This window comes from Aspergillus chevalieri, chromosome 3, assembly GCF_016861735.1.
Source record: "Aspergillus chevalieri M1 DNA, chromosome 3, nearly complete sequence".
In the NCBI taxonomy this organism is placed as follows: domain Eukaryota; kingdom Fungi; phylum Ascomycota; class Eurotiomycetes; order Eurotiales; family Aspergillaceae; genus Aspergillus; species Aspergillus chevalieri.
In genome coordinates, this window is record NC_057364.1 from 537,134 (window position 1) to 559,105 (window position 21,972).

A 21,972-nucleotide genomic window follows, 5' to 3' on the forward strand; every position below is an offset into this window, starting at 1 on the left:
AGTGTCTAACGATATACCACAAAAATTCCATAGTGTAACTATCCACGGTCAGCTGGTTAGCATGAGTTTTATCTGAGCCTTTAATAATCACACTATTATTTACCCTATAGTTACTTCTATTTACATTACACCTGTTTCTTGACCTTTGCGGAATGAGCCTCTTTCAGCTTCCCCAAATCAAACATCCTCCAAAATATGGAGTCCTGAAATCATTAGCTGCGCTATACCTCACCAGGGCAAGAACGGAATGAATAACGGCATACCCAAATTGTGCGCCAGCAAAACATATCGAGAACACGAATGAGAGTGGTCTGGCTACCGTACCAAAACCACGCCGACGGGGATGAGTTTAAGCTCTCTGCGACAACTTTCGCGGCATACTGGAATCTATCAGTGGTTCCGGCTGCGATATTTGTTAATCTCGGTGCAGTTTTGTTTTAGTATTGGAATTCTTACGCGGGGTTCTTGTGACGTGCTGCTGGAAATGCTCCGCAAGAGGAGTGTAGTACGATCCTTGGTAATTGAGGTCAGAACATATGCAGTTGAACGCAGTCAAGAAAGATAGACATACCTTCTGGTAGCCGTCTATGCGCATCGTTCTTCAGAATGTTGGTAGCGACCTCTCCCGATATTACCTGATGAGCGATAGTTGATTAGCGTGCGGCTGTCATAAGGAATAGGACGAGCATACTGTAATAACCCTGACACTTTATCACAAGTCAGCTTGGCCATTCTATGATAATGCGCAATTCCGAAATTCTTACTCAAATGGGGCCATCTCAACACGCAGAGTGTTCGACCAGTGTTGAAGCGCTGCCTTGGTTGCATTATACGATGCTATGTCGTTGAGTCAGTTTCTTGTTGGGAATAATGAAATAGGTATGCTTACATCCATATAAGTACGGAACAACTCCTCCGATTGAGCCAATGTTTACAATTGCCCCGGTGGCTTTGATAATCATATCGTGGAAGTGATGCACCATTCGCATAGGGCCGAAGACATTGATGTCGAACATGCGCTGTACGGCAGTGACATCTGTGTCAATGGCTGTCATGGTGTACGCGATGCCACTGCTTCATATTCAGTAGTGGATAATGCGGGGAAAGGACAAGGAAGAACGCACGCGCAATTGACGAGGACATCTAGACGCCCATCCGTAAGCTTCTGCACACGAGCTTTTAGCTCCACGACAGATTTCTCCTTGGTGACGTCCAAAGGAAAGAAAGTAATACCGGCTCGCGTGAGATGGTCGCTTGACTCCCCAGGAAGCACAGTCGCAATGGCATAAATGCCGCGACGAGTGTACTCAGTGACGAGGGCCTCGCCAATGCCACCCTGACCGCACCTATATTATTTCGCGTTAGCATGAACAATAGAAAACGGGACATACTAGAAGTTATGGGTGAGTACCCGGTGACAAGAGCAAATTTCGTAGACATTTTGATGGGACCTTGGGTTGTAGATTCAGCGGCTCATCATACACGCTGTATTTCTACTCATATAATAGGCTGATTTCAAACTGGCCGAGTATTTCTGCAATATGTAAGACTCGGGAACACAAGACCGGGGTCGGGTATGCAGTCAGCTCCCGCCATTTCAGCAATACAAAGGCCCATTCCCGAGCTGAATTTCGCAGTTCTGATACGTCAGCGTAAGCAAGCGCTATACACCCATAAGACTTATGCAGCTCTACAACCCTTCCACCCTATGTTCAAGACTCAATTATCACTATGATATCCGCTTCATCGGCCATTCTACTGGCTGTGCTTCTAACAGCCCTTTGGCGACTAAGCCTCATAGGCCAAAGACCCAAAGACTATCCCCCTGGACCGCCCACGCTCCCCATCCTTGGCAACCTGCACCAGATCCCAAAGGCGAAGCGTCATATACAGTTTGAAAAATGGGCTCGTCAGTATGGACCAGTCTACTCACTTATGCTGGGGACGAAGGTTATGATTGTTCTCAACACGGATGATGCCATCAGAGAGCTCGTGGATAAACGGGGTGCCATCTATGCTTCCAGGCCGGAGTCTTTCATCGCCCAGGACACCATCAGCGGAGGGCTTAGAATCTTGTGGATGGTATGTAATTGGCTCTGTTATTTACTTGCTCCTGGTTCTAACTGTCTTCATTCTTGCTAGCACAATGGCGAAACGTGGAAAATGGCCCGGAAGCTCGGGCACCGTATTCTCAACCTCGCGACTGCACGCACTTACGTGCCATATCAGGACCTAGAGACTAAGCGGATGCTCCTTGACTTTTTAGAAAAGCCCGAAAGCTTTATCGAACATATGCGCCGGTTCTCTGCCTCTTTGACAACCCAGATGACATTTGGCTTCCGCACAACCACCATTCATGATCCCCGATTCAAGGAGAGCTTTGATGTATGTACACTGTCTACATATGGATGGCCTAGTAAATTGACTCTCTGTAGATATTTGATGAGAGTTGGGAGTTGGTTGCTTCTCCAGTTAGTCTTTAAAATTAATTCCTCTGGAACATTGCTAATTGTGTTTAGATCGCCGGGCTCATGGACTTCTTCCCCTTCCTCAGGAAGGTTCCTGACTTCTTTCTTCCTGTCAAACGAGAAGCAAAAAAGCTACACCAAAGAGAGATTACACTATTCCGGGACCATTATTTCGAGACCAGGAGAAAACTGCAGGACGGGACAGCCAAGGCATGCACCCCTGCACCCAACATAATTCCCCTTCCCTTCATATACTCATACCAGAAAACCATCACAGCCATGCGTCTGCGTCGACCTCGTAAAGCTCCAAAAAGAAGAATCCTTCTCCGACGACTTCGCCGCCTATATCGGCGGGTCCCTCCTGCAAGCCGGTTCCGAGACAACAGCCGGAGTTCTCGTCGGCTTCATCCAAGCCATCACCATCTTCCCATCCGTTGCCAAAATAGCTCAAGCAGAGATTGACCGCGTCTGCGGAGACGGTCTCCCGGATCTAAACGACGTTCCTGATCTACCGTATGTTCGGGCGTGTGCGAGGGAAACACTACGGTGGATGCCGGGGTTCCTGCTGGGGTTGCCTCATGCTGCTACTCGCGATGATGTGTATCTGGGGTATCGGATACCGAATAAGGCGACTATCCTAATGAATGTTTGGTATGGACTTCTGGCACATGGATGCAAAATGGCGTGGCTTATCCCATGTCTTACAGGGCCGTTCACAACAACCCCGAACAATACCCGAATCCCCGAACCTTCGATCCTAGACGCTATATGGACCACGAGTATTACCCACAAAGCGCGGCCAACACAGAAGTCAGCCGGGATCATTTCGCCTTTGGTGCAGGTCGGCGCAAATGCCAGGGTATCCACATCGCAGAGCGGTCTCTTTTCCTGAGCATTTCTCGTTTGCTTTGGGCGTTTGATTTCAAGAGGACTATTGATCCGGTCACGAAGCTGGAGATCTTCCCCAATATGGATGATCTTGCTGATGGCGCATTTACTCAGCCAAATGTGTTTCCGGCGAGGATTGTTCCTAGGAGTGAGGATAAGGCTCGACGGGTGAGGGAAGAATGGGGGAAGGTGTTGGAGTTGCTTGATGGGGATATGCAATGGAGAACTGTTCCTGAGGGGTTAATTTGGAGGGACTACGAGATTGTTGCGTAGTAGCTTCTTGGTTCTCTTATGAGACACTTGGGACCCATATATGCATGAAAATAGCATATTCTACCGCTTTTAGCTAGCCGACATAATGGCTGGAGCTGAAATAAGCATCTCATTTGCGAAGAAACTAGACTCATTTTTGGAATCCTCTGTCAAGCAACCTCTCGTCTTTTATCTACCAAATGTACACATCTCCAGCCAACGAGCTATATACATAACCTCACCCCGAACCAGGATACTCAGTAGGCAAAGCATTATTCCACCCAAAGACATTATCAGGATCATACTGCTTTTTCAACGCTGCCAAACGTGGCAATTTGCTTGCGCCGTATTTTTGTTCCAGAGTCTCATCGCCACGAGCATAGTTGACATAGATGGTGTGGTTTTCGTAACCTGAAGTCCGCACCCAGCTATCTCGAAGCGCTTGGCCGGTTTGCTCCCCGGCGTTGAAAGAGTCGCTTCCGACTCCGTCCAGGGAGATTACTTCGAATTGGCTGTGCATCCGCGTTAATATGCTTGTCTTTTTGATGGGATAATTCAGGAACGCTTACAACCAACCAATAGCATCTCTCCAGGGATACGCAGTCGCGTCATCAGGAACGGCAGCGACGGCATGGTTGGGAAATGCCTCGAAGTTGAGCGACGTATGCGCAAGCCCGGGATAAGTCTCCCAGAGAGTGGTTATCTTGTCAAATGTCTCTTGTAAGGTCGAGGCCGTGTATTTGCGCATCTGACCGGTGTACAGACTCCGGGGTGCACGTGCCTCGCAAAGCATGGCGCCCTGGCCTCCACCGGCTGTCTCGATTAGCTTGTTCCACGGCACATATGAGAGCATGGAAACGGAGGGTTGGAGCTCTAGGATGGGGCTTAAAAATTCGCGGCCCTCGTCTTCTGGTCCAATAAACACCCAGTTTGCTCCGATTTGGCCCTATTATCGAATTGTCAGCTTGGTGTGTAACTGTTTGATAGCGACGAGATTGGACTTACCTCCTTAGTAGTACTATCAAATTGAAACCGACTTACACCAGCGGCATGGAGGGGAAGCGTCTCACTAAGCGATTCCAGCCAGTCAAAGTAAAACAAAGTCTTGTTCGCAGGAATAATAAAGTCGGCAGTCAGGATTTCCCCGTTATTATTATCAGCAAGTCTGTGCAGTTTATATGTAGCCGATATAACAATGCCGAAGTTAAATCCAGCACCGCGAACACCCCAGAACAGCTCCTCATTCTCCGCTTCCGATATGGTGAGAACTTCCCCATCCGCGGTAACGATACGAGCCGAAACCAAGGCATCGATTTCCAAGCCGAAGATACCAGTATAACGACCAATACCGCCACCAAGTGTTATACCAATAAAGCCAGGGCAGGTGACGGATCCGCTTTCTATTTCATGTCAGTACCTGAATTCATGAGAGAGTAAACGAGCGTACGGATCATAAAACCAGCATCATAAATAGCATTCTGGAATTGGCCAAAGGTACTTCCAGCACCAACAGTTATAGTCGCATCATCGCTGTCTAACGTATACGAGTTGATCTGGCTCAAGTCAATGGCGAGGCCGTTTTGAAGCCCGACCATGTCGGTACAGCCATGGCGGCCGCCAGTCGCGAGAAATGGAACATTGTGCTCTTTGGCGAGTTTGACCTATGTACATATAAAATCAACATTTGTCTACAAACTTGGGATTCTCGATTAAATCTCACGCACAACTTTGACCACATCCTCCTCGTCTGCCGGACTGATAGCACCCGCGTATGTCGGGGCGTTGTAACTGTTCCACCTCACTGTAGCTTCTTCAAAGTCAGGGGTATCTGGGAAGCTGATAACCGTGTCTGATGCCCATTGAATGTTGCTGTCCAAAAGCAAAGACTTGAGATTGACCGAGGCCGCATGGGCTGCGAGGAGCCATGAACAGGCCAGGAATGTCAGAATGTTTCTGCGCATTGCGTGTCGTCTATAATGTGCAGTAGAAACAGGTGCAACTGTTTACAAGCCATAACAGCTTTTTGGATGTTTTTGTACGTGTACAACCTCGGGATGTCCGCATTAGGAAAGAAGGTGATATGACGGCGATGATCGGCGACTCCGATGATACCCGAATACAGTATTATAGTCAATACAGTGATCCCGAGCCCTAAAGTACCAATGAAATCTTAATCAAATGGATGTATACATGTATCACGCACGGAAATTTGTAATAATAGCTGAGATCCATGGCTGTCTATTTCAAATATAACGTTGTAGCAGCTCTATCTTCAGAAAAAGGAAATAAAAATAGAAGATGGCGACCGATCGGCAGACAAACAAAGAGCCCCTGCACCCAAGGAGTGCAGTAATGTAAGCGATTGTTAAAGACTACCAAAGCCCGCCTCGTCCGTACTTGTACTTCACCGTCTCTTCTCAATTTCAATATGGCCGTTAACTTCGACATCTCGCCGGAAAAAGAAGCGGGCATTCTCCGCCTGTTCCACAGCCAACTATTCGTCACACCCCCTCCCCTCACCCGCCGCGATGTTGATCTAAGCGGTAAAACAGCCATCGTCACCGGCGCCAATGGCGGCTTGGGGTTGGAAACCGCCCGTCAGCTTCTAGATCTGGGATGCAAGGTCATTCTCGCTGTGCGGAGGATGGAGAGAGGTGAAGCCGCGCGTCAAGAGCTGCTTGAGGGCCGGGATGCGCGGGCTACCGAGATTGAGGTGTGGCCTCTGGATCTTGCATCCTATGAGTCTGTTATGAGCTTTGCGGAGCGCGCTAAGACCCTGCCGCGGCTGGACATCGTAGTCCTCAATGCTGGTCTCTACAAGGTCAACCAGACTATGGTCGCTACCACGGGCTACGAAGAGAGTATCCACGTCAACTACCTCGCCAATGCTCTCCTAATTACTCTTTTAGCGCCCATCGTTAAGGAAAAGAAGACCGGTAGCACTCCCGGGCGGATCGTGCTTGTATCCTCAGACCTGGCCGCTTGGGCCAAGTTCAAGGAGAGAAAATCCAACCCCATCCTTCCCACATTCAAGCAGAAAATGACCCCAAAATGGGACTTCCTAGAGCGCTACGGCACATCTAAGGTTCTGGGCCAGTTCTTTGTGACGGAATTGGCGAAACGAGTGTCCCCGGATGCCGTCCTCATCACGACCACTAATTGTGGCTTGTGTCATGGCTCGGAACTTTCGCGTGAGGGACAAGGCCATCTTATAGGCCATATTTTTAATGTGGTTAGTCGTATATTTGGTCGTTCTTGCTCGGTTGGTGCTCGCGTGTTTGTTCACGCGGCTGCCAGTCCTGTCTTGGGTGCGAGCGTGCATGGGCAGTATGTGGAGGATGCGAAGCTAAAACCGTGAGTTCTTTCCCGCCTGAAACAGCTCCTATAGGCAATGTTGTGCTTACAATAATACAGTATGTCACCATTGATATACAAGCCTGAAGGTTTGCAGTTAGGTTTGAAACTATGGGAAGAGACCATGGATGAGCTCTCATTTGCAGGAGCCAGGGAGATTATTGATAGCCTCTCCAAATAATTCTATTTGTCTATAGCACCAATGTAATAACCTCCCATCTCAAAAGCGGACAATATCTACTTGAGCGCCAATAATCACGTGCCGTTAGTCACGTGGCGTAAGCACGAAATGTGTGTACAACCCCAAACGCAACGTATGCAGGGGACGGGACAACACACATTGCCGGTGCCAGGGTTCAATTCCAAATCAGAAACTGTAGTAAAAATCTCCCACTGTCACATCCCAGTCGTTCCCGCCGCAACCGCGAGCACTGAAATCATTTCGAGTCCCCGACTCCACCGCCGAGTCCGGGTACCCCGGGCTACGCATGTTAACCTGGGCGATACGCAACTGTCAGCTGTGTAAGTGCCTAACTGGCCCAACTGACAGGAGTACATGAATCTCGAACTCAACGATTACGTACCATGTCTGAGGTACCGGGGGTCACCATTCCCGACGCCCGATCCAGAACCTGTCACCGGCGGTTATCAGACATGTTTCGGGAACTAGTTGACGAGAAAAAGGACCGGAGATATGGTTCTGGTTGGAACTGACACTCAGTAATCGCTTTAAAGTAAAGATAGTACAAATACGATCAAGGCCAATTGGGTCGTGCTCAGCTCGTCAACAGTTATCTGTCAAGATGGCTTTGCAAACGACGAAAACATGGGAGACGCTGATGCAACTGCTGCCCTCGCGCAATCATGATCAGGACTTCTGGTGGAAGGTGACAGGGCGTCAGCTAGCTGTGTTGTTGGAGGCGGCTGGCTACCCTATTGAGAGACAGTACAACACTCTTTTGTTCCACTATCATTGGGCGGTATGGGTCCTTTGTTTCTTTAATCTATTTGCCCCTTGTACTTCGTAATTAACCTGGGCTAATTACGTGCGTGCTGCTGGCAGATTCCATACCTGGGACCAGCTCCTGCAAGTGGTGTGGCAGCCAAATGGCCGTCACAGCTGTCCGTCGACGGGTCTCCAATTGAGTACTCGTGGAAATGGAACACCAAGACCAAGGCGCCTGACGTACGGTATACTATGGAACCCATGAGCGAGTTCACAGGCACAAAGCTGGACCCGCTCAACCAGCTCGCCTTCCGCGAGTTGCTACACAAACTCAGCCAGTTTGTGCCGGGCGTCGATCTTGCCCCGACGGACTACTTCATGTCTACCCTGTTCGACCATGATAGGTCAGTGTTGATGAAAGCAGTCGACGATGGTGTGCCGTTGCAATTCTCCAGTACCGCTCTTGCATTCGAGTTTCTGAGCAAGGGTCTGTTGCTCAAGACATACTACGCGCCGCGCAAGCTGGAGACGGGTCACTTTACACTGGCGGACTGGGACAAGGCTATCCGCGGCTATTACCCCGAGAGCAAGGCGCTGGATGTCGTCTATGAGTTCCTGAAGACAAGCCATGAGGGCAAGCTCCTGAACCCATACCATCTGGCCGTCGACAACATCAAGGGCGGCCGTCTCAAGTTCTATTTCCAGTCGCCCCACCGCACCTTCACATCCGTCCGCGAGATCTTGTCGATTGGCGGACGCGTCTACCGCGAAGGCCTGGAGGCACAATTCCTCGCTCTCCGCGACCTCCTCAACGCCATAACCGGCCAGTCGCCCGACTTCCCCGAAGATGGAGAGCCACCCATCGTCGAGGAAGATGTCACCGGCGATATGGACACAGACGGCCATCCGGAGCTAATGTCCGGATACTTATACTACTTCGACATTGCCCCCGGTGCGACCCTGCCCGAGATCCGCTTCTACATTCCCATCCGTCGATACTGCAAGAGCGATCTCGACCTGGCGAAGGCGCTCACGGGCTGGATGGAAGCGCACGGCCGAGGCGCGTACTGCCAGCAGTATCTGGACTTGGCCTACAGTCTGGCCGAACACCGGGATTTGGCAAAGGATCGGGGCCTGCAGCGGTACATCGCTTGTTTGTTGGCGAAGAATGGGGAGATTGAGGTGACGACGTATTTGGCTCCGGAGACGTATGAGCAGGTTAGGCGTGCGCAGAAATCTGTGGTGTAAATATGGAAATGAGATGTGGAATATGATGATATATATCGTTCAGTATACCTCCGAATACATAACCCGAGATTATGTTGCTAATTACAAACGATTACAAACTGTTCCTCTCCTGACCCGGAACCCTGTTGCAATCTAACCGGGAATCCTGCCCGTACATTCATCAGCAGCGGAAAACAACCTCTTGACGCCCTCAGCTTTCTTCTCCAGCCACAGATGGATATATTCACATGCCATGACGAACGTGGTACTGCAAGTCCCGCCCCCACCTCTTGCATCATGCAATGTCCGAACAAACACATTTAACTGACCGAGCAAGCGCTCAAGTTTGCGGAAATACAGCAGATACAGCCGCTGTCTTAGTTCGAACTCATCGTCGTCCTCCAGTTCTAAAACACCCCATGACAGCCTGGGCTCTCTGATGCTGATTGTTACTTCATCCAAAGACAGACTTCTGCCTCGCCCTATTGCTGATCCGCGGCCTATCCGCTCGTTGAGCATTAATTCAAACTCGTCGATCACACGCCCAACCAGCACAGCTACAGTAATGATGTTAATCGGCTCAGTATCCCCATTCCCATGGTGACTGCAGCCCATAGACGCTTCGGAGGCTATAATGCACCGCTTCAGCTGTGAGAGTTGTACATCCAGCGATAATCTTCTCTCCTCGTTGCGGGCTGGCTGAGACATGCACGCGAGCTGCTCCATAACCCCCGCGTGGCAGGTACAGTTCTGAATCTGCGGCTGTTGGAACATATCCGTGCTGGTACTCGCACTGGTGCCGGTTCCGGGGGTGTTCGTCAGCGGGGTGAGAATGTTGCTGCCGCTGCTGTTCACGTTCCCGACCCCGGCGGCGAAGTTGCCGAAAGATGAGAATAGCGAATTGGTGTGGTCTTCGTTTGGCGTTGGGAGGGGCGTCATAAAGCTGGGGAGATCGAGGTTGGTAGGTGAGAGTATCCCTGGGCCTGGGCCTGCTGTGGAGGGTTGCTGGTGGTGCGGCTGTTGTTGTGCAAAGAACTGGTCAACGCTCGGCTGCGGGGGATAGGATGTCATAGGATTTTCGCTTAGTGGCATAAATGGCGTGGTGGTTCCGGTGTAATTGGCGGTAGTCGTAGCGGTAGCATTAGCGTTTGGGATGTGTACCGAGGAGCGTCTCGACCCGGAATGCGAATTTGAGTGTGAACTCGAATGCGAGTGTGAGTGCGAATGCGGCATGGAAATCGGGGGCGCATCTTTGTGAGTCCGACGGGACAAGCCATAGACACAGGTTGTCTTGTTTCTCTCGCATCGAGCGCAGGTTGGTTTCGTCTGGCTGCAACGTACTTTGGACTCGTTGCAGGCGTTGCAAGAGGCACGTAGCTTGTAAGTTTTGCCGTCCATTTTTCTCGTTGACTATCAGGAAGAGGTGAGTATCTGTGCTTCGAATTGGACAAAGATCTATCTTAAATCCTGTGCGAGGATGTACTCGAAAAGGAACCCTGGAGGTGATGGGATGCAGCTTACATGCATATCCTTGTCTGACACTGGCATAAAGAATCGAGGATCCTTGACAAATGAGTGGAGCTATCAATATTGCTGCAGCTTCGTTGTGTCCAATTAACCATTCAACAATGAACAATTGTCCATGCAAAACATCTATACATCCCGATTGTCTCCTTAAAAACTAGTACCTTTTGTCCATTTGTTTGCTTTTTTATTTCCCAGTCTAATCTCACATTCCATGTACGACTTTGTACTCAGCTACTCAGCTGCGGTATCGCCGCCAAGGGCAAACAACCCTGGTCCGGTCAGACGCCTATACGGTTTGCATCAAGAAATGTTAGCGCTATCCGCGCTGGTTATCCAGGACTGCAAGTCTTACCTCACTGGAGTGGAAATGCGCCGTCCCTGATTCCTTTATCTCACTGACATATTATCTTGTTATCTTTCTTTGGTGCATTCCTATCCAATAGCAAAAATCTCTCGTCGAACTGATCTTACATGATGGGATAGTACTTTTGATAACGAACCGGGCCGGAACGGCTTCACAAAAGTCAATTTTCTTTGAATAGTGGCAGCTCAGCTGCTGTTACTTGATTTGCTACAGCTAGCCTACTCCTTATGCATATGAAAGGTACGCTAAAGTTTGATTAGTCCGGTTCTAAATGATCCACATATGCTCTACGTAGTAGGTTCAACACGTCGATCGTGTATGTTGGTTGGGCAATCAGCACCTTTTCTTCGTTGTGAATGGTCGAGTTGACAATTCAACTGCATGGGTACTTGGCATCCTCCAGGTACTCGAGGAGTCTCGTATATGTGGTGTTGTTCCTGGGGTACTACGAGGCTGCATGTTTGCATGTTGCATGTCGGACTGCAGTGCGTGGCACATTACGAGATTAGTATGCACGTTATATTAATCGAGTATTTGCAGGTCTAGCTGCAAGTTTGGGTGCAACTATTACGATGCATAGCTCGAACCGAGTGGTACAGTGTGTTTGTTAGGGCACAACGCTGGTGCATAGCCTTATGCAATTGCTTAGTAACTAGGCATCACATGGTTGCCACTCGTATACAAGTACTTGGCCATATCGACGGAGCACAAGCAGCCAGCGAATTGTCCTATGTGCTTGTACACCGTAGTTGTACTATTGCAATAACGCGATCAATAATTCATGTGCAGTTATTGATGTGGTCCGTGTTGACCGCTGATAGCTGACTCAGCTACCCCGTGACCGCATTAACCGGAAATGGAAGATCACCCCTGATTGGCCCACCGCACCCACAACAAACCCGCTCACCGCTTTGTCAGGCTCTTCTCCTGTTGTTGTTGTCCTCTTTCGACCGACTCTCCTGGCTCTCTCTCTCTCTTCCATTCCCCATCCATACGCCCTTTTCAAGCCGTTTCCTCTAATCAAACCGCCAAAATCACCTCCAAGATGCGTGAGATTGTACGTCTTCTCGTCCCTAATCGCTGGTGTTTCACATCCAGACGCGTGCTGGCATTCCCCTGAACCGGAACCCCACCCGTTCGAATATACATCCACATACCAGACACAGGATGCTAACTGGAATGTCTTTGCTATAGGTTCACCTCCAAACCGGCCAGTGTGTAAGTACCGATTGATTCTCGATTGTTGGGATTTGTGGTAGTTATGAGTCGTGTTTTGCGGGGTGGTGGTGGTGGTAAACACGGGTTGGATCGTGCTGAGGCTAAACTCGGGTTGGGCATATAGGGCAACCAAATAGGTGCTGCTTTCTGGTATGTCCGCATTATAATCAGAGTCAGATTGGGTGATATACTAACAGTATCACAGGCAGACTATCTCCGGCGAGCACGGTCTCGACGGCTCTGGTGTGTAAGTACAGTCGGGTCTCCGAGATGGACGCGTATCGGATATGGATATCTAAATGGATTGCAGCTACAATGGCTCCTCCGACCTCCAGTTGGAGCGTATGAACGTCTACTTCAACGAGGTTTGCCTAATTCATTCGTGTCTGTGTGGGAAACAGTTCTGACAGTGACAGGCCTCCAACAACAAATATGTCCCCCGTGCCGTCCTCGTCGACCTTGAGCCCGGTACCATGGACGCCGTCCGTGCCGGTCCCTTCGGCCAGCTCTTCCGTCCCGATAACTTCGTTTTCGGTCAGTCCGGTGCCGGTAACAACTGGGCCAAGGGTCACTACACTGAGGGTGCTGAGCTCGTTGACAATGTTGTCGACGTTGTCCGTCGTGAGGCTGAGGCCTGTGACTGCCTCCAGGGTTTCCAGATCACTCACTCCCTCGGTGGTGGTACCGGTGCCGGTATGGGTACCCTCCTGATCTCCAAGATCCGTGAGGAGTTCCCCGACCGTATGATGGCCACCTTCTCCGTCGTTCCTTCCCCCAAGGTCTCCGACACCGTTGTCGAGCCTTACAACGCTACCCTCTCCGTCCACCAGCTTGTTGAGCACTCGGACGAGACCTTCTGTATTGACAACGAGGCTCTGTACGACATTTGCATGCGTACCCTCAAGCTCTCCAACCCCTCGTACGGTGACCTGAACCACCTGGTCTCCGCCGTCATGTCCGGCGTCACCACCTGTCTCCGTTTCCCTGGTCAGCTCAACTCGGACCTCCGCAAGTTGGCCGTCAACATGGTTCCCTTCCCTCGTCTCCACTTCTTCATGGTTGGCTTCGCTCCCCTCACCAGCCGCAGCAGCCACGGCTTCCGCGCCGTCACCGTCCCCGAGTTGACCCAGCAGATGTTCGACCCCAAGAACATGATGGCCGCCTCGGACTTCCGCAACGGCCGCTACCTTACCTGTTCGGCCATCTTCCGCGGTAAGGTCTCCATGAAGGAGGTCGAGGACCAGATGCGCAACGTCCAGAACAAGAACCAGACCTACTTCGTCGAGTGGATTCCCAACAATGTCCAGACCGCTCTTTGCTCGATTCCTCCCCGCAACCTCAAGATGTCGTCCACCTTTGTCGGTAACTCGACCTCGATCCAGGAGCTCTTCAAGCGTGTCGGTGACCAGTTCACTGCCATGTTCCGCCGCAAGGCTTTCTTGCATTGGTACACTGGTGAGGGTATGGATGAGATGGAGTTCACTGAGGCTGAGAGCAACATGAACGACCTTGTCTCTGAGTACCAGCAGTACCAGGACGCCTCCATCTCCGAGGGTGAGGAGGATTAGTAAGTTTCCCTACTCTATGACTGATGCACAATTGCTAACTCTCGCAGCGCTGAGGAGGAGCCTCTCGAGGGTGAGGAGTAAATCCTGGTCTAGTGATGTAAATTGAGTTTTGCTCCGTTAATACCCTGCTCACGTTCTCTACGAGGCCTAGCCTCACAATTTGTTCGAGCGCACTTAATTTCTTTCATGTTTTTAATTGTGACCAGTGGTCGTAAAACTATTGAATAGGACATAGTACAGTTTATTCTTGCTCGAACTTATCTCACCACCGTGTATTCAAGCCGAAATCATCATAACTCGTGAATCGTAACCATCAAATACGCTTAATGAAACGGACACCCCCCAGTCCTCGCCATCTTTAACTCCTCCACAAACTCCGCCATGGACTTCCCACCCTTTCCCTCGAAATACCTCGGCCCAACATCCTCAATTCGATACCCACGGGGATAATACCTCTCCCCCTCGTCCCCAGGCAAAGGCCGTCCAAGCATCCAAGTAACCCAAGCAGTTGGACTCCATCTATTCCAGAGCGACGGCTTAACATAATACGGCGCAGCATCCCACTGCGTCATAAAGATCCGGTTATCCTCATCCGGCGTTTCAGTAAGAGACATGTAGCGCATGAAATATGGCCGCGGAGGTGTTAAGTAGCGAAGAATAAACCGCCGCGTATTCAAAAGCGCAGAGAAGACCGTAGCATAGAGTGGTGGCGGAGCATCATACAACATCGCCCTCCGCAGCCGCTCATCCATCATAAACGAGACGAACTTCAGACCCACATGGTGCAAACTCCGCGGCAACATATACACCAACACCGCTGTAGTCTGATCCGCTGTTTCCCTGTTCTTGATATGGGGGACCATGCACCGTTCTTCGTACGCATCGCTCCAGGCGGTGATTTCCTCGAGCCAGTGCAGACCATCTTTAAACCCCTTCCCGTTTGGGCCACCGGAAGGTAAGGCATCGTAGGTTATGGCGAGTGCATCCCCAACGCTCTTCCAGAACGTCCCGATCGCGCATTTCTCTAAATCGCTCAAATCCCTCCATTCGAATTTCTCGATGAAGCGGATCGGCTGGATCGCGAACAGGCCTAGTGTGTAGAGCATGTCATCTTCGCGGATGGTCCCCGAGGCGCGGTACGCGGCGTGTAAGAAGCGTGTTCGCGCGAGGGATGTGTATGCGCGGGACGAGGAGGGTGAGTGCGCGATGTACTCTTGGATTAGTGCGGAGGTGTCAGAGTAGCGCTTTAGGGAGGTGGCGGGGTGAGAGAATTGGGTTGTTTTTGTGAGAACGGTTGAGATGCTGGGGATGCCGTATGTCTATTGCATTTGTTAATCAAGTCTGTTTTGTTTATTTTAGGGGGTGGTGAAGGGGGGGTACCCTAAACAGCGCAAACTGAAGCGCCTTGATATAGATGAACGGAAACTCCAACTGCGCGAGGACTTTCTGGATCTCCCAGGCTTGGTCGTCTGTCATGTGCGAGAAGGACTCGCGGGTTGGGAAGTGGTAGCGCTCGTGGAGGTTGTGGTGTCGGCGGAAGCGAAGGAGGGAGGTGAGGAGGGGGTAGGCGAGGAGGAGGGGAGTGATGTATACGAGAACCGATGTATTGGACTCCATTATGGACGGTTGGACAGAGTACGGAGAAGTTGAGAGGAAGTTTATATCAATCAGAGCGGGGGGGGAGTTTTTGTTTTGACACCTGTGTCGATCTCCCCGCAGCCGAGGACCAACCAGAGGGTGTGTAAAAGAACACATGTGTACAGCTTGGGGCTGAACTTACTGTATATTGTACTCCAAAGAGAAGTCTAGCGCGGGTCAGTATATTGTTCTGTGAGCCCTGCATAGTGCATTGTCTATTCGGGTTCCTGATAGTTATATATCCTGACCCGGGATAAACAACCAGGATTTGAAATCCATATACGGTCAAAAATCACTTCCTACCCAAATTGTTATACTTTCATAGTAATTATCTAGTTTCTAATTCCTTCAGGATGGCTTTATGGTCTCCAGATTGCTCATTTCATGCCACGCCATTTCAGCTGCCTCCTTCGTCTCCGGCCGCAAAGTCTCTGACTCCCAACAAGTCTCAAGACCTCGCTTCCACCAATCCCACTTGTTCCGATCGATGCCAGGCTCAGTGTCAGATGATGTCCAGAGATACAACTCTTTGCCCCGGATTCTCATCCAAGCAGCCCCAGGGGGGACCTGATATTCTACTTCATTCGAGGGACTTGAATCTTGGCTAAACGCCTGGTTTAGTGTTCGAAGCGCGAAGTTCTCCAAGAGCAGCAGCTTGCACGCGAGTAAGACGTGCGACAAAGATATTCAAGGAGACCCATTCTTGGATACATTGGTTGAAATCTTTCTCGGACTGGGCTGATCTGGTCCTAAAAGTTGAATCGGTCAATCAGTCATAGGTCACTTCTTCATCTGTGAAATTCGACATACCAGTTTATGACTTGTAGCTGATCAAAAACGACATTGATCGCCGTGACGCGGGATGGGAGCATCCGAGTTCCTTGTTAAGGCCCTTTCCTATCACGCTGTCATTGATAGCAATCACACGATTTCAGGATGGAAGGAGCAATCAAAGGTTTGAGAATGCTTTCCTCGAGGTCTATGTTGCGATTCTTCAGTATACAGCCGAGGTGGAAAAAGCAAGAAAGGGGAACGCTCTCTGTGTTGACGAAATCAATTGGATTGCGCCCAATGCCTTATTAATCAACTCTTTCCTGAGCAGCTCGCGTGGGACACAGCATCACTGCTCTTATCGAAAAGCTACTTGAACAACTAAAGTCAGTTTCAGAGATTAAACGCCAGATACTCAGCGGAGGGAAAGATCTCTGCAGGGACGAAAGTGAGAATGCAATGAAGATCTATCCGATGACGAGCCAAAGCTAATCTGCCACAGCCCAAAAACGGGATGCCGAGCATATGTTGATGGAGATTGATGAGATGGTCAGGATGTTGGCGACTGTTGAGTCGCGGTGTCGCAGTACGTATACGGTGAGTTTATTATGGAGCACCTACTAACACGTGCAGACAGGAAAACTGGGATATCCTCGATTGGATTTCCAAAATACGCTATGATGAAATCCAAAATCTTACGCAAAAGAATCGTTCCTCTGAAACTGGCAGCTGGCTTCTCAAGTCATCAGAATACACCAATTGGAAAGCCGCACCAGGGGAGATACTTTGGCTGCATGGTGTTGTGGGGTGTGGGAAATCGGTGCTTCGCTCAACGATTATCAACGATATTGAGAGCTACTGTGAACAAAATCCACCCAACACTCATGCCTATTGGTACTTTCAATTCAGCTACCAAGACACGCAACGAGTCGAGAACATGATCCGGTCTCTGATTCGACAGCTCTGCCCTAATCCTCTGCCGGAGTCTGTCAGAAAAAATCTGGGAGGGCCGCAAAAACCGAGAACCAAACAGTGATCAATGAGTGCGGATTATTTATGGTATTATCAGCCGCTACCAAGTGATGTGTTTATTGTTTTGACGCTCTGGATGAATGTCCTCAGGATTCAGGACAAGAGGAACGAGAGCAACTGTTAGACTTTACGGAATAACTTCTTGAAAACCACCGAGGAAAGCTTCATTTTGTGGCAACTAGTCGACCAGATCCAGATATTTGTGAGAAGCTGAAGAAATACAAATGCTTCAATCTCGAAAGCGGCTTGAGTGACGATGCGGAGACAATTGTTGACGCGGAATTGCAGACTGGCAAGCTGAGCAGATGGGGACCAGATATCCGAAATAGGATTGAGACAAGCCTTGTTGGTGTCTCTGAGCGGTTCGTCATCTTCTTTAACAAGCCTGTATGAGTTACTGACATCGGAAAGAGTGTTGGTTGAGGCTGCATTGTACAATACTAAGGAAATGATGCAGCTGCTGATGGACAATGGGGGCTCTCACATCCTCATCACCGATGAGATGTTCTGTTCCGCAGCAGCAAATGAGTAAGAATGTGACGCGGTGATGGAACATTTACGGAAACTCTGACAATGTTCTTCACTCGGCGGGGGGGGCAACTACACGATGACGGAAGCAACATTCACCATGCTAACAAAATTGCTGCGACTGTTGGTATCATCCGGCATAAAGCTCTGAGCTTCTCCGTTGAGACCGTCCCACTAGCCCGGTTGAACAAGCGGGGTTCCAATTGTAAATGTGCTCTGTCGCCACTTGCTGGACATTATCGGTGCAATAACTCTGCCAGAGCATCATGCCTGGAGGCAACCTGATGAAGTTCGAACCTCACGTATTCAAACACCCGCAATTTGTAATCCTGTTATAGTGTTTTTTCATTACAGTAGTCAGTTAGAAGCTCTAATACTTTCGTAGATTTGAACATGCCCTGAGCAGCTTGGCGCGGCCACTGGCGAATTACTGCCTGAACGATGCATTTATGACTATTTCTAAACTCTCTGCATGAACTGTAACCATTCAGTTAATGGCATCACGTATTCTTCCAGACTTTGCCCAATGCCACGAGCAATTGGCAAGGGGCTGTTGCGATTGATGAGCATTCGCACCCAGAATTTCGGAACTTAGAACCTGAGTCACCACAAGAATGTTTGAAAGGAGATTTAAAAATTTGGAAAGAAAAGCGAAACGAGACTGGCACGGATATACGTTCCAAAAGCTGTGCAATTCAGGTAAAAACCTGGGCTTGCCTCTGAAGCGCTAGAAATGTTTCCTTATCGTGCCCGGGAATAACTTGGCCCTTCGTAATCCGCTCAAGGTGCTTGAGACGCTGAGTGCTCCTGAACCAGGCTGGGTGATCTCTTGCCAACCATCCTTGAGGAATTCCATCACGCCACTATTGTGAATATTAGATAGCCGCAAAGGTCGTATTATTAGGGTAACATACATTCTCAATGACATGGCAATGATCACTGATGAAGAGGAAGGTACCTGTCTCAAGCATGTTGATTTGCATCCCAACCAAACCATCCGTATGTCCGGGCAAGTGGTGGAGAGTGATGCCCTGACAGAAGTCCAAGCGCTCATCCGTGAAGGTTTTCCAGTTCCTATAGCCAGATTAGGCCATCGCAAAATCCGGTGAAAGAATGGAACATACATACAACGACAATTCAAGGTAATGTCCCAAATACACTCCAGCATCAGCTCCCGTGGCGACGGACCAGAATGCAGATAGTAGTTCTTTCTCGTGGACCCAGACCTCAACTTCTTTGTTGTCCAAAAACTCGTCGAGGCCTCCTGCATGATCCAAATGAAGATGGCCAATGATGATCTTCTTGACATTTTCGATTTTGTTGCCCGTCGCCTCTACTGCTGCGCGGAGCTCGTGCTGAGGTTCATACTTCACACGAGCAAAGATATCAGACACAGCCGGGCCCCAGACCTCGGGATAGTCCTTGCCACAGCCAGTCTCCCAAAGAATCAGACCCTCATGGGGATGGTCGATCAAGATGCAGTACATGGGCATCTCTCGTCTTTTGTTGACGAAAGACTCTTTCTCGTTGCTTTTCATGCTTGTGTTGCCGCCTCGAACCACGAAGCCTTCGTCACACTCAAGCCATCCAACTTCCAAGACGTGGAATTTGGTGCCTGGCGGGCAGACATTCGACACAGAGCTAGGGACAGCGCCTTGTTGGAGTTGATTCTGGATTGCGGACATCGTTGCAATGCTCAAGGGGTTTGGGTTGAGCTTGGAATTTTGAATTTAAGATATAGAAAAAATGAAAATGGGAGACAAGTAACAGGGGGGGCATCTTGTGTGAAATCTCCATAGATTCGACAAACTCTCTCCCCGCAGTTTTACATCAACTGGAGGGACGATCCCGTAGATCTTGCGGGGATCGGGCTGTACGGGTTAGTGTCTTCGGGTGGGGGGGGGAGGTGGAGGGGAAGTAGCCGATTCGGGCTATCGGTTACTTCTGTGCGGATATTATGGTCATTTTGAGCTATAACAATACTTCGGATGTCTCAACTGAGACTTTTCCGTACTTCAAAAATAACACTCTATCTCCGAAACACTTCCTACGTGAATTATTACGAAAATGGCGCCGATTGCAAGTCTTTCGAATCTTAAGAGGTCTGATCTCTTCAAACAAAAGGGCTTCATCGCAGAATTATGGGTCGATTCCGTCAGTGGTTCTACCTTCGATGTCGTCAACCCGGCTACACTCGAGGCAATCGCCACTCTGCCGGAAATGAACGCCACTGACACTGCGAAAGCAGTGACTGCTGCTCACGAGGCATTCAAATCCTACAAGAAAACATCGGCACGACAGCGAGCTCGCTGGTTGCGGCAATGGTATGCTCTTTGTATGGAGCATCTTGAGGACTTGGCTCTCATTCTGACACTTGAAAACGGGAAACCGCTCGCAGAGGCAAAGGGTGAGGTGATTTATGCTGCATCGTTCCTCGACTGGTTTGCTGCAGAAGCTGAAAGGACGCACGGAGAGGTCGTGCCCGCCGCAAATCTCGGCCAGCGAATCCTGACTATTAAGGAGCCTATTGGGGTCGCAGCGTGTCTTGTACCATGGAACTTTCCCATTGCAATGATTACTCGCAAGGTCGGTGCGGCGTTGGCTGCGGGATGCACAACGGTCTGGAAGCCAGCTGGGGAGACGCCTTTCAGCGCCCTTGCCCAGGCTCTCTTGGCACAGGAGGCCGGTTTCCCAAAAGGCACTGTCAACGTGGTCACCACGCTGAACAATGTGGCAGAAGTTGGGGAGGCACTCTGCAAGTCCAAGCTCATCCGGAAACTCAGTTTTACCGGGTCGACTCGGGTTGGAAAGATTTTGGTTGAACAGAGCAGTGCCAATTTGACAAAACTTTCACTTGAGCTGGGTGGTAACAGTCCGTTCATCGTGTTCGACGACGCCAAGGTAGAAACCGCTGTTGACGCGTGTATGCTCGCCAAATTTCGAGGCTCCGGGCAAACCTGTGTGACGGCAAATAGAATTTTTGTTCAAGAGGGCGTCTATGACCGCTTCACTTCTGCATTGGTGAAAAGGATTGAGAAACTAAAAGTAGGAAATGGTACAGACAGCGACGTGGCCATTGGCCCTCTGGCTCATGAGCGAGCGGTTGAGAAAGCCTTGGTCCATATAAAAGGCATGCACACTGTTCCTTTCAATCCTTGTTACTATCTGCTAACATCATCGAAACTCAGACGCCACGAGTCGGGGTGCCTCCGTTCTTCTCGGAGGAGCGTCAGCGAAGCCCAATAACCTTCCGGGATATTTTCTCCAGCCAACTGTCTTGAGCGGCATGTCCATGGAGTCACTGACCACGACTGAGGAGGTTTTTGCACCTGTTGTCGGTCTTTTCCCTTTCAAAACTGAAGAGGAAGTAATTGAAAAGGCCAACGACTGCGATGTTGGTCTTGGCAGTTTCATCGTCACCGAATCAATATCACGAATGTGGAGAGTTGCAGAGAGCCTCGAGGTTGGTATGGTTGGTGTAAACCTGGGCATGCTAAGCGCCTGTGAGAGTCCATTTGGAGGTGAGTTCAGCATTTTCGAATGTTTTCCTCGCGATCTCGTGATTTTTCACTAACAGCTCATGTTAAGGCGTCAAGGAGTCCGGTTATGGACGCGAAGGAGGACGACATGGGATTGATGAGTACCTTACTGTTAAAAGTATTTTGATCAACGTATCGTCTTGAGATTTTGGGTAGAGGGTTAGGGTTCCTTGTGCGGTGGCTACAATACGATTCAAATACGATGTACTTTATAAGTTAAAGCTTGCTGGATTCTGTATTGAGAAGAGGGTAAGCGTTGGATTTAAGCGCACCACACAGTATAGATGCTCTCATGATAGGACATTACAAGGAAGATTAGATAAAGCCGATTACCCCGGGTGTCGATGTTGGGGTTCGGGGCACAACCCCGCACTCTTTAAAGTTGCGGATATTCCGAGGTACAGAGCCACCATATTGAATGGAAAGTTCGGCCACAAGGATGAAATCTTGTATCCCGCTCGACCCCTCTCTTTAGGTCTGTGATTAACTGTCAGAAGTAACCAACTCGGCAACTATATGGCCATTCAACACGGTGAGATCTCCTCATCTCCCGGCTATATGCAATATCCGACTCACAGCCGCGGATCGTTGGCCGAGGCGTTATGAACTATGAAACACGATTATTCATGAGATCATACAGTAAGGTAGGCAT

General features: G+C 49.8%; 10 protein-coding genes across 10 annotated transcripts; 5 read left to right on the forward strand and 5 right to left on the reverse strand.

Moving 5' to 3' along the window:
- Nucleotides 1–125: 125 nt before the first annotated feature.
- On the reverse strand, nt 126–1,440 carry ACHE_30188A (uncharacterized protein; the record flags this gene model as incomplete). Its single annotated transcript, XM_043276779.1, has 9 exons — nt 126–203; nt 264–403; nt 457–513; nt 572–635; nt 692–707; nt 765–837; nt 890–1,071; nt 1,125–1,346; nt 1,412–1,440. The coding sequence occupies 9 exons, from the start codon at nt 1,438–1,440 to the stop codon at nt 126–128; spliced, it is 861 nt and encodes a 286-aa protein (XP_043134723.1).
- A 291-nt stretch (nt 1,441–1,731) lies between these two features.
- ACHE_30189S (cytochrome P450) lies at nt 1,732–3,629 on the forward strand (the record flags this gene model as incomplete). The annotated part of the gene is made up of 6 exons (XM_043276780.1): nt 1,732–2,082; nt 2,143–2,385; nt 2,436–2,471; nt 2,520–2,558; nt 2,746–3,119; nt 3,176–3,629. The coding sequence occupies 6 exons, from the start codon at nt 1,732–1,734 to the stop codon at nt 3,627–3,629; spliced, it is 1,497 nt and encodes a 498-aa protein (XP_043134724.1).
- Nucleotides 3,630–3,846: 217 nt separating this feature from the next.
- Nucleotides 3,847–5,569, reverse strand: ACHE_30190A (FAD-binding oxidoreductase; the record flags this gene model as incomplete). Its single annotated transcript, XM_043276781.1, has 5 exons — nt 3,847–4,120; nt 4,178–4,554; nt 4,614–5,008; nt 5,056–5,269; nt 5,333–5,569. 5 exons carry the CDS (start codon nt 5,567–5,569, stop codon nt 3,847–3,849), a joined length of 1,497 nt encoding a protein of 498 aa, XP_043134725.1.
- A 467-nt stretch (nt 5,570–6,036) lies between these two features.
- On the forward strand, nt 6,037–7,143 carry ACHE_30191S (putative short-chain dehydrogenase/reductase family protein; the record flags this gene model as incomplete). The annotated part of the gene is made up of 2 exons (XM_043276782.1): nt 6,037–6,962; nt 7,023–7,143. The coding sequence occupies 2 exons, from the start codon at nt 6,037–6,039 to the stop codon at nt 7,141–7,143; spliced, it is 1,047 nt and encodes a 348-aa protein (XP_043134726.1).
- A 622-nt stretch (nt 7,144–7,765) lies between these two features.
- Nucleotides 7,766–9,156, forward strand: nscD (prenyltransferase nscD; the record flags this gene model as incomplete). Its single annotated transcript, XM_043276783.1, has 2 exons — nt 7,766–7,942; nt 8,026–9,156. 2 exons carry the CDS (start codon nt 7,766–7,768, stop codon nt 9,154–9,156), a joined length of 1,308 nt encoding a protein of 435 aa, XP_043134727.1.
- A 132-nt stretch (nt 9,157–9,288) lies between these two features.
- Nucleotides 9,289–10,533, reverse strand: ACHE_30193A (Zn(II)2Cys6 transcription factor domain-containing protein; the record flags this gene model as incomplete). The annotated part of the gene is made up of 1 exon (XM_043276784.1): nt 9,289–10,533. The coding sequence occupies one exon, from the start codon at nt 10,531–10,533 to the stop codon at nt 9,289–9,291; it is 1,245 nt and encodes a 414-aa protein (XP_043134728.1).
- Nucleotides 10,534–12,071: 1,538 nt separating this feature from the next.
- TUB2 (beta-tubulin) lies at nt 12,072–13,893 on the forward strand (the record flags this gene model as incomplete). The annotated part of the gene is made up of 7 exons (XM_043276785.1): nt 12,072–12,083; nt 12,221–12,244; nt 12,369–12,394; nt 12,450–12,491; nt 12,555–12,609; nt 12,661–13,811; nt 13,860–13,893. The coding sequence occupies 7 exons, from the start codon at nt 12,072–12,074 to the stop codon at nt 13,891–13,893; spliced, it is 1,344 nt and encodes a 447-aa protein (XP_043134729.1).
- Nucleotides 13,894–14,135: 242 nt separating this feature from the next.
- ACHE_30195A (uncharacterized protein) lies at nt 14,136–15,567 on the reverse strand (the record flags this gene model as incomplete). Its single annotated transcript, XM_043276786.1, has 2 exons — nt 14,136–15,131; nt 15,193–15,567. The coding sequence occupies 2 exons, from the start codon at nt 15,565–15,567 to the stop codon at nt 14,136–14,138; spliced, it is 1,371 nt and encodes a 456-aa protein (XP_043134730.1).
- Nucleotides 15,568–18,476: 2,909 nt separating this feature from the next.
- On the reverse strand, nt 18,477–19,466 carry ACHE_30196A (N-acyl homoserine lactonase family protein; the record flags this gene model as incomplete). Its single annotated transcript, XM_043276788.1, has 3 exons — nt 18,477–18,644; nt 18,696–18,855; nt 18,910–19,466. The coding sequence occupies 3 exons, from the start codon at nt 19,464–19,466 to the stop codon at nt 18,477–18,479; spliced, it is 885 nt and encodes a 294-aa protein (XP_043134731.1).
- A 382-nt stretch (nt 19,467–19,848) lies between these two features.
- Nucleotides 19,849–21,464, forward strand: ACHE_30197S (NAD-dependent succinate-semialdehyde dehydrogenase; the record flags this gene model as incomplete). Its single annotated transcript, XM_043276789.1, has 3 exons — nt 19,849–20,704; nt 20,970–21,302; nt 21,370–21,464. 3 exons carry the CDS (start codon nt 19,849–19,851, stop codon nt 21,462–21,464), a joined length of 1,284 nt encoding a protein of 427 aa, XP_043134732.1.
- Nucleotides 21,465–21,972: the final 508 nt, after the last annotated feature.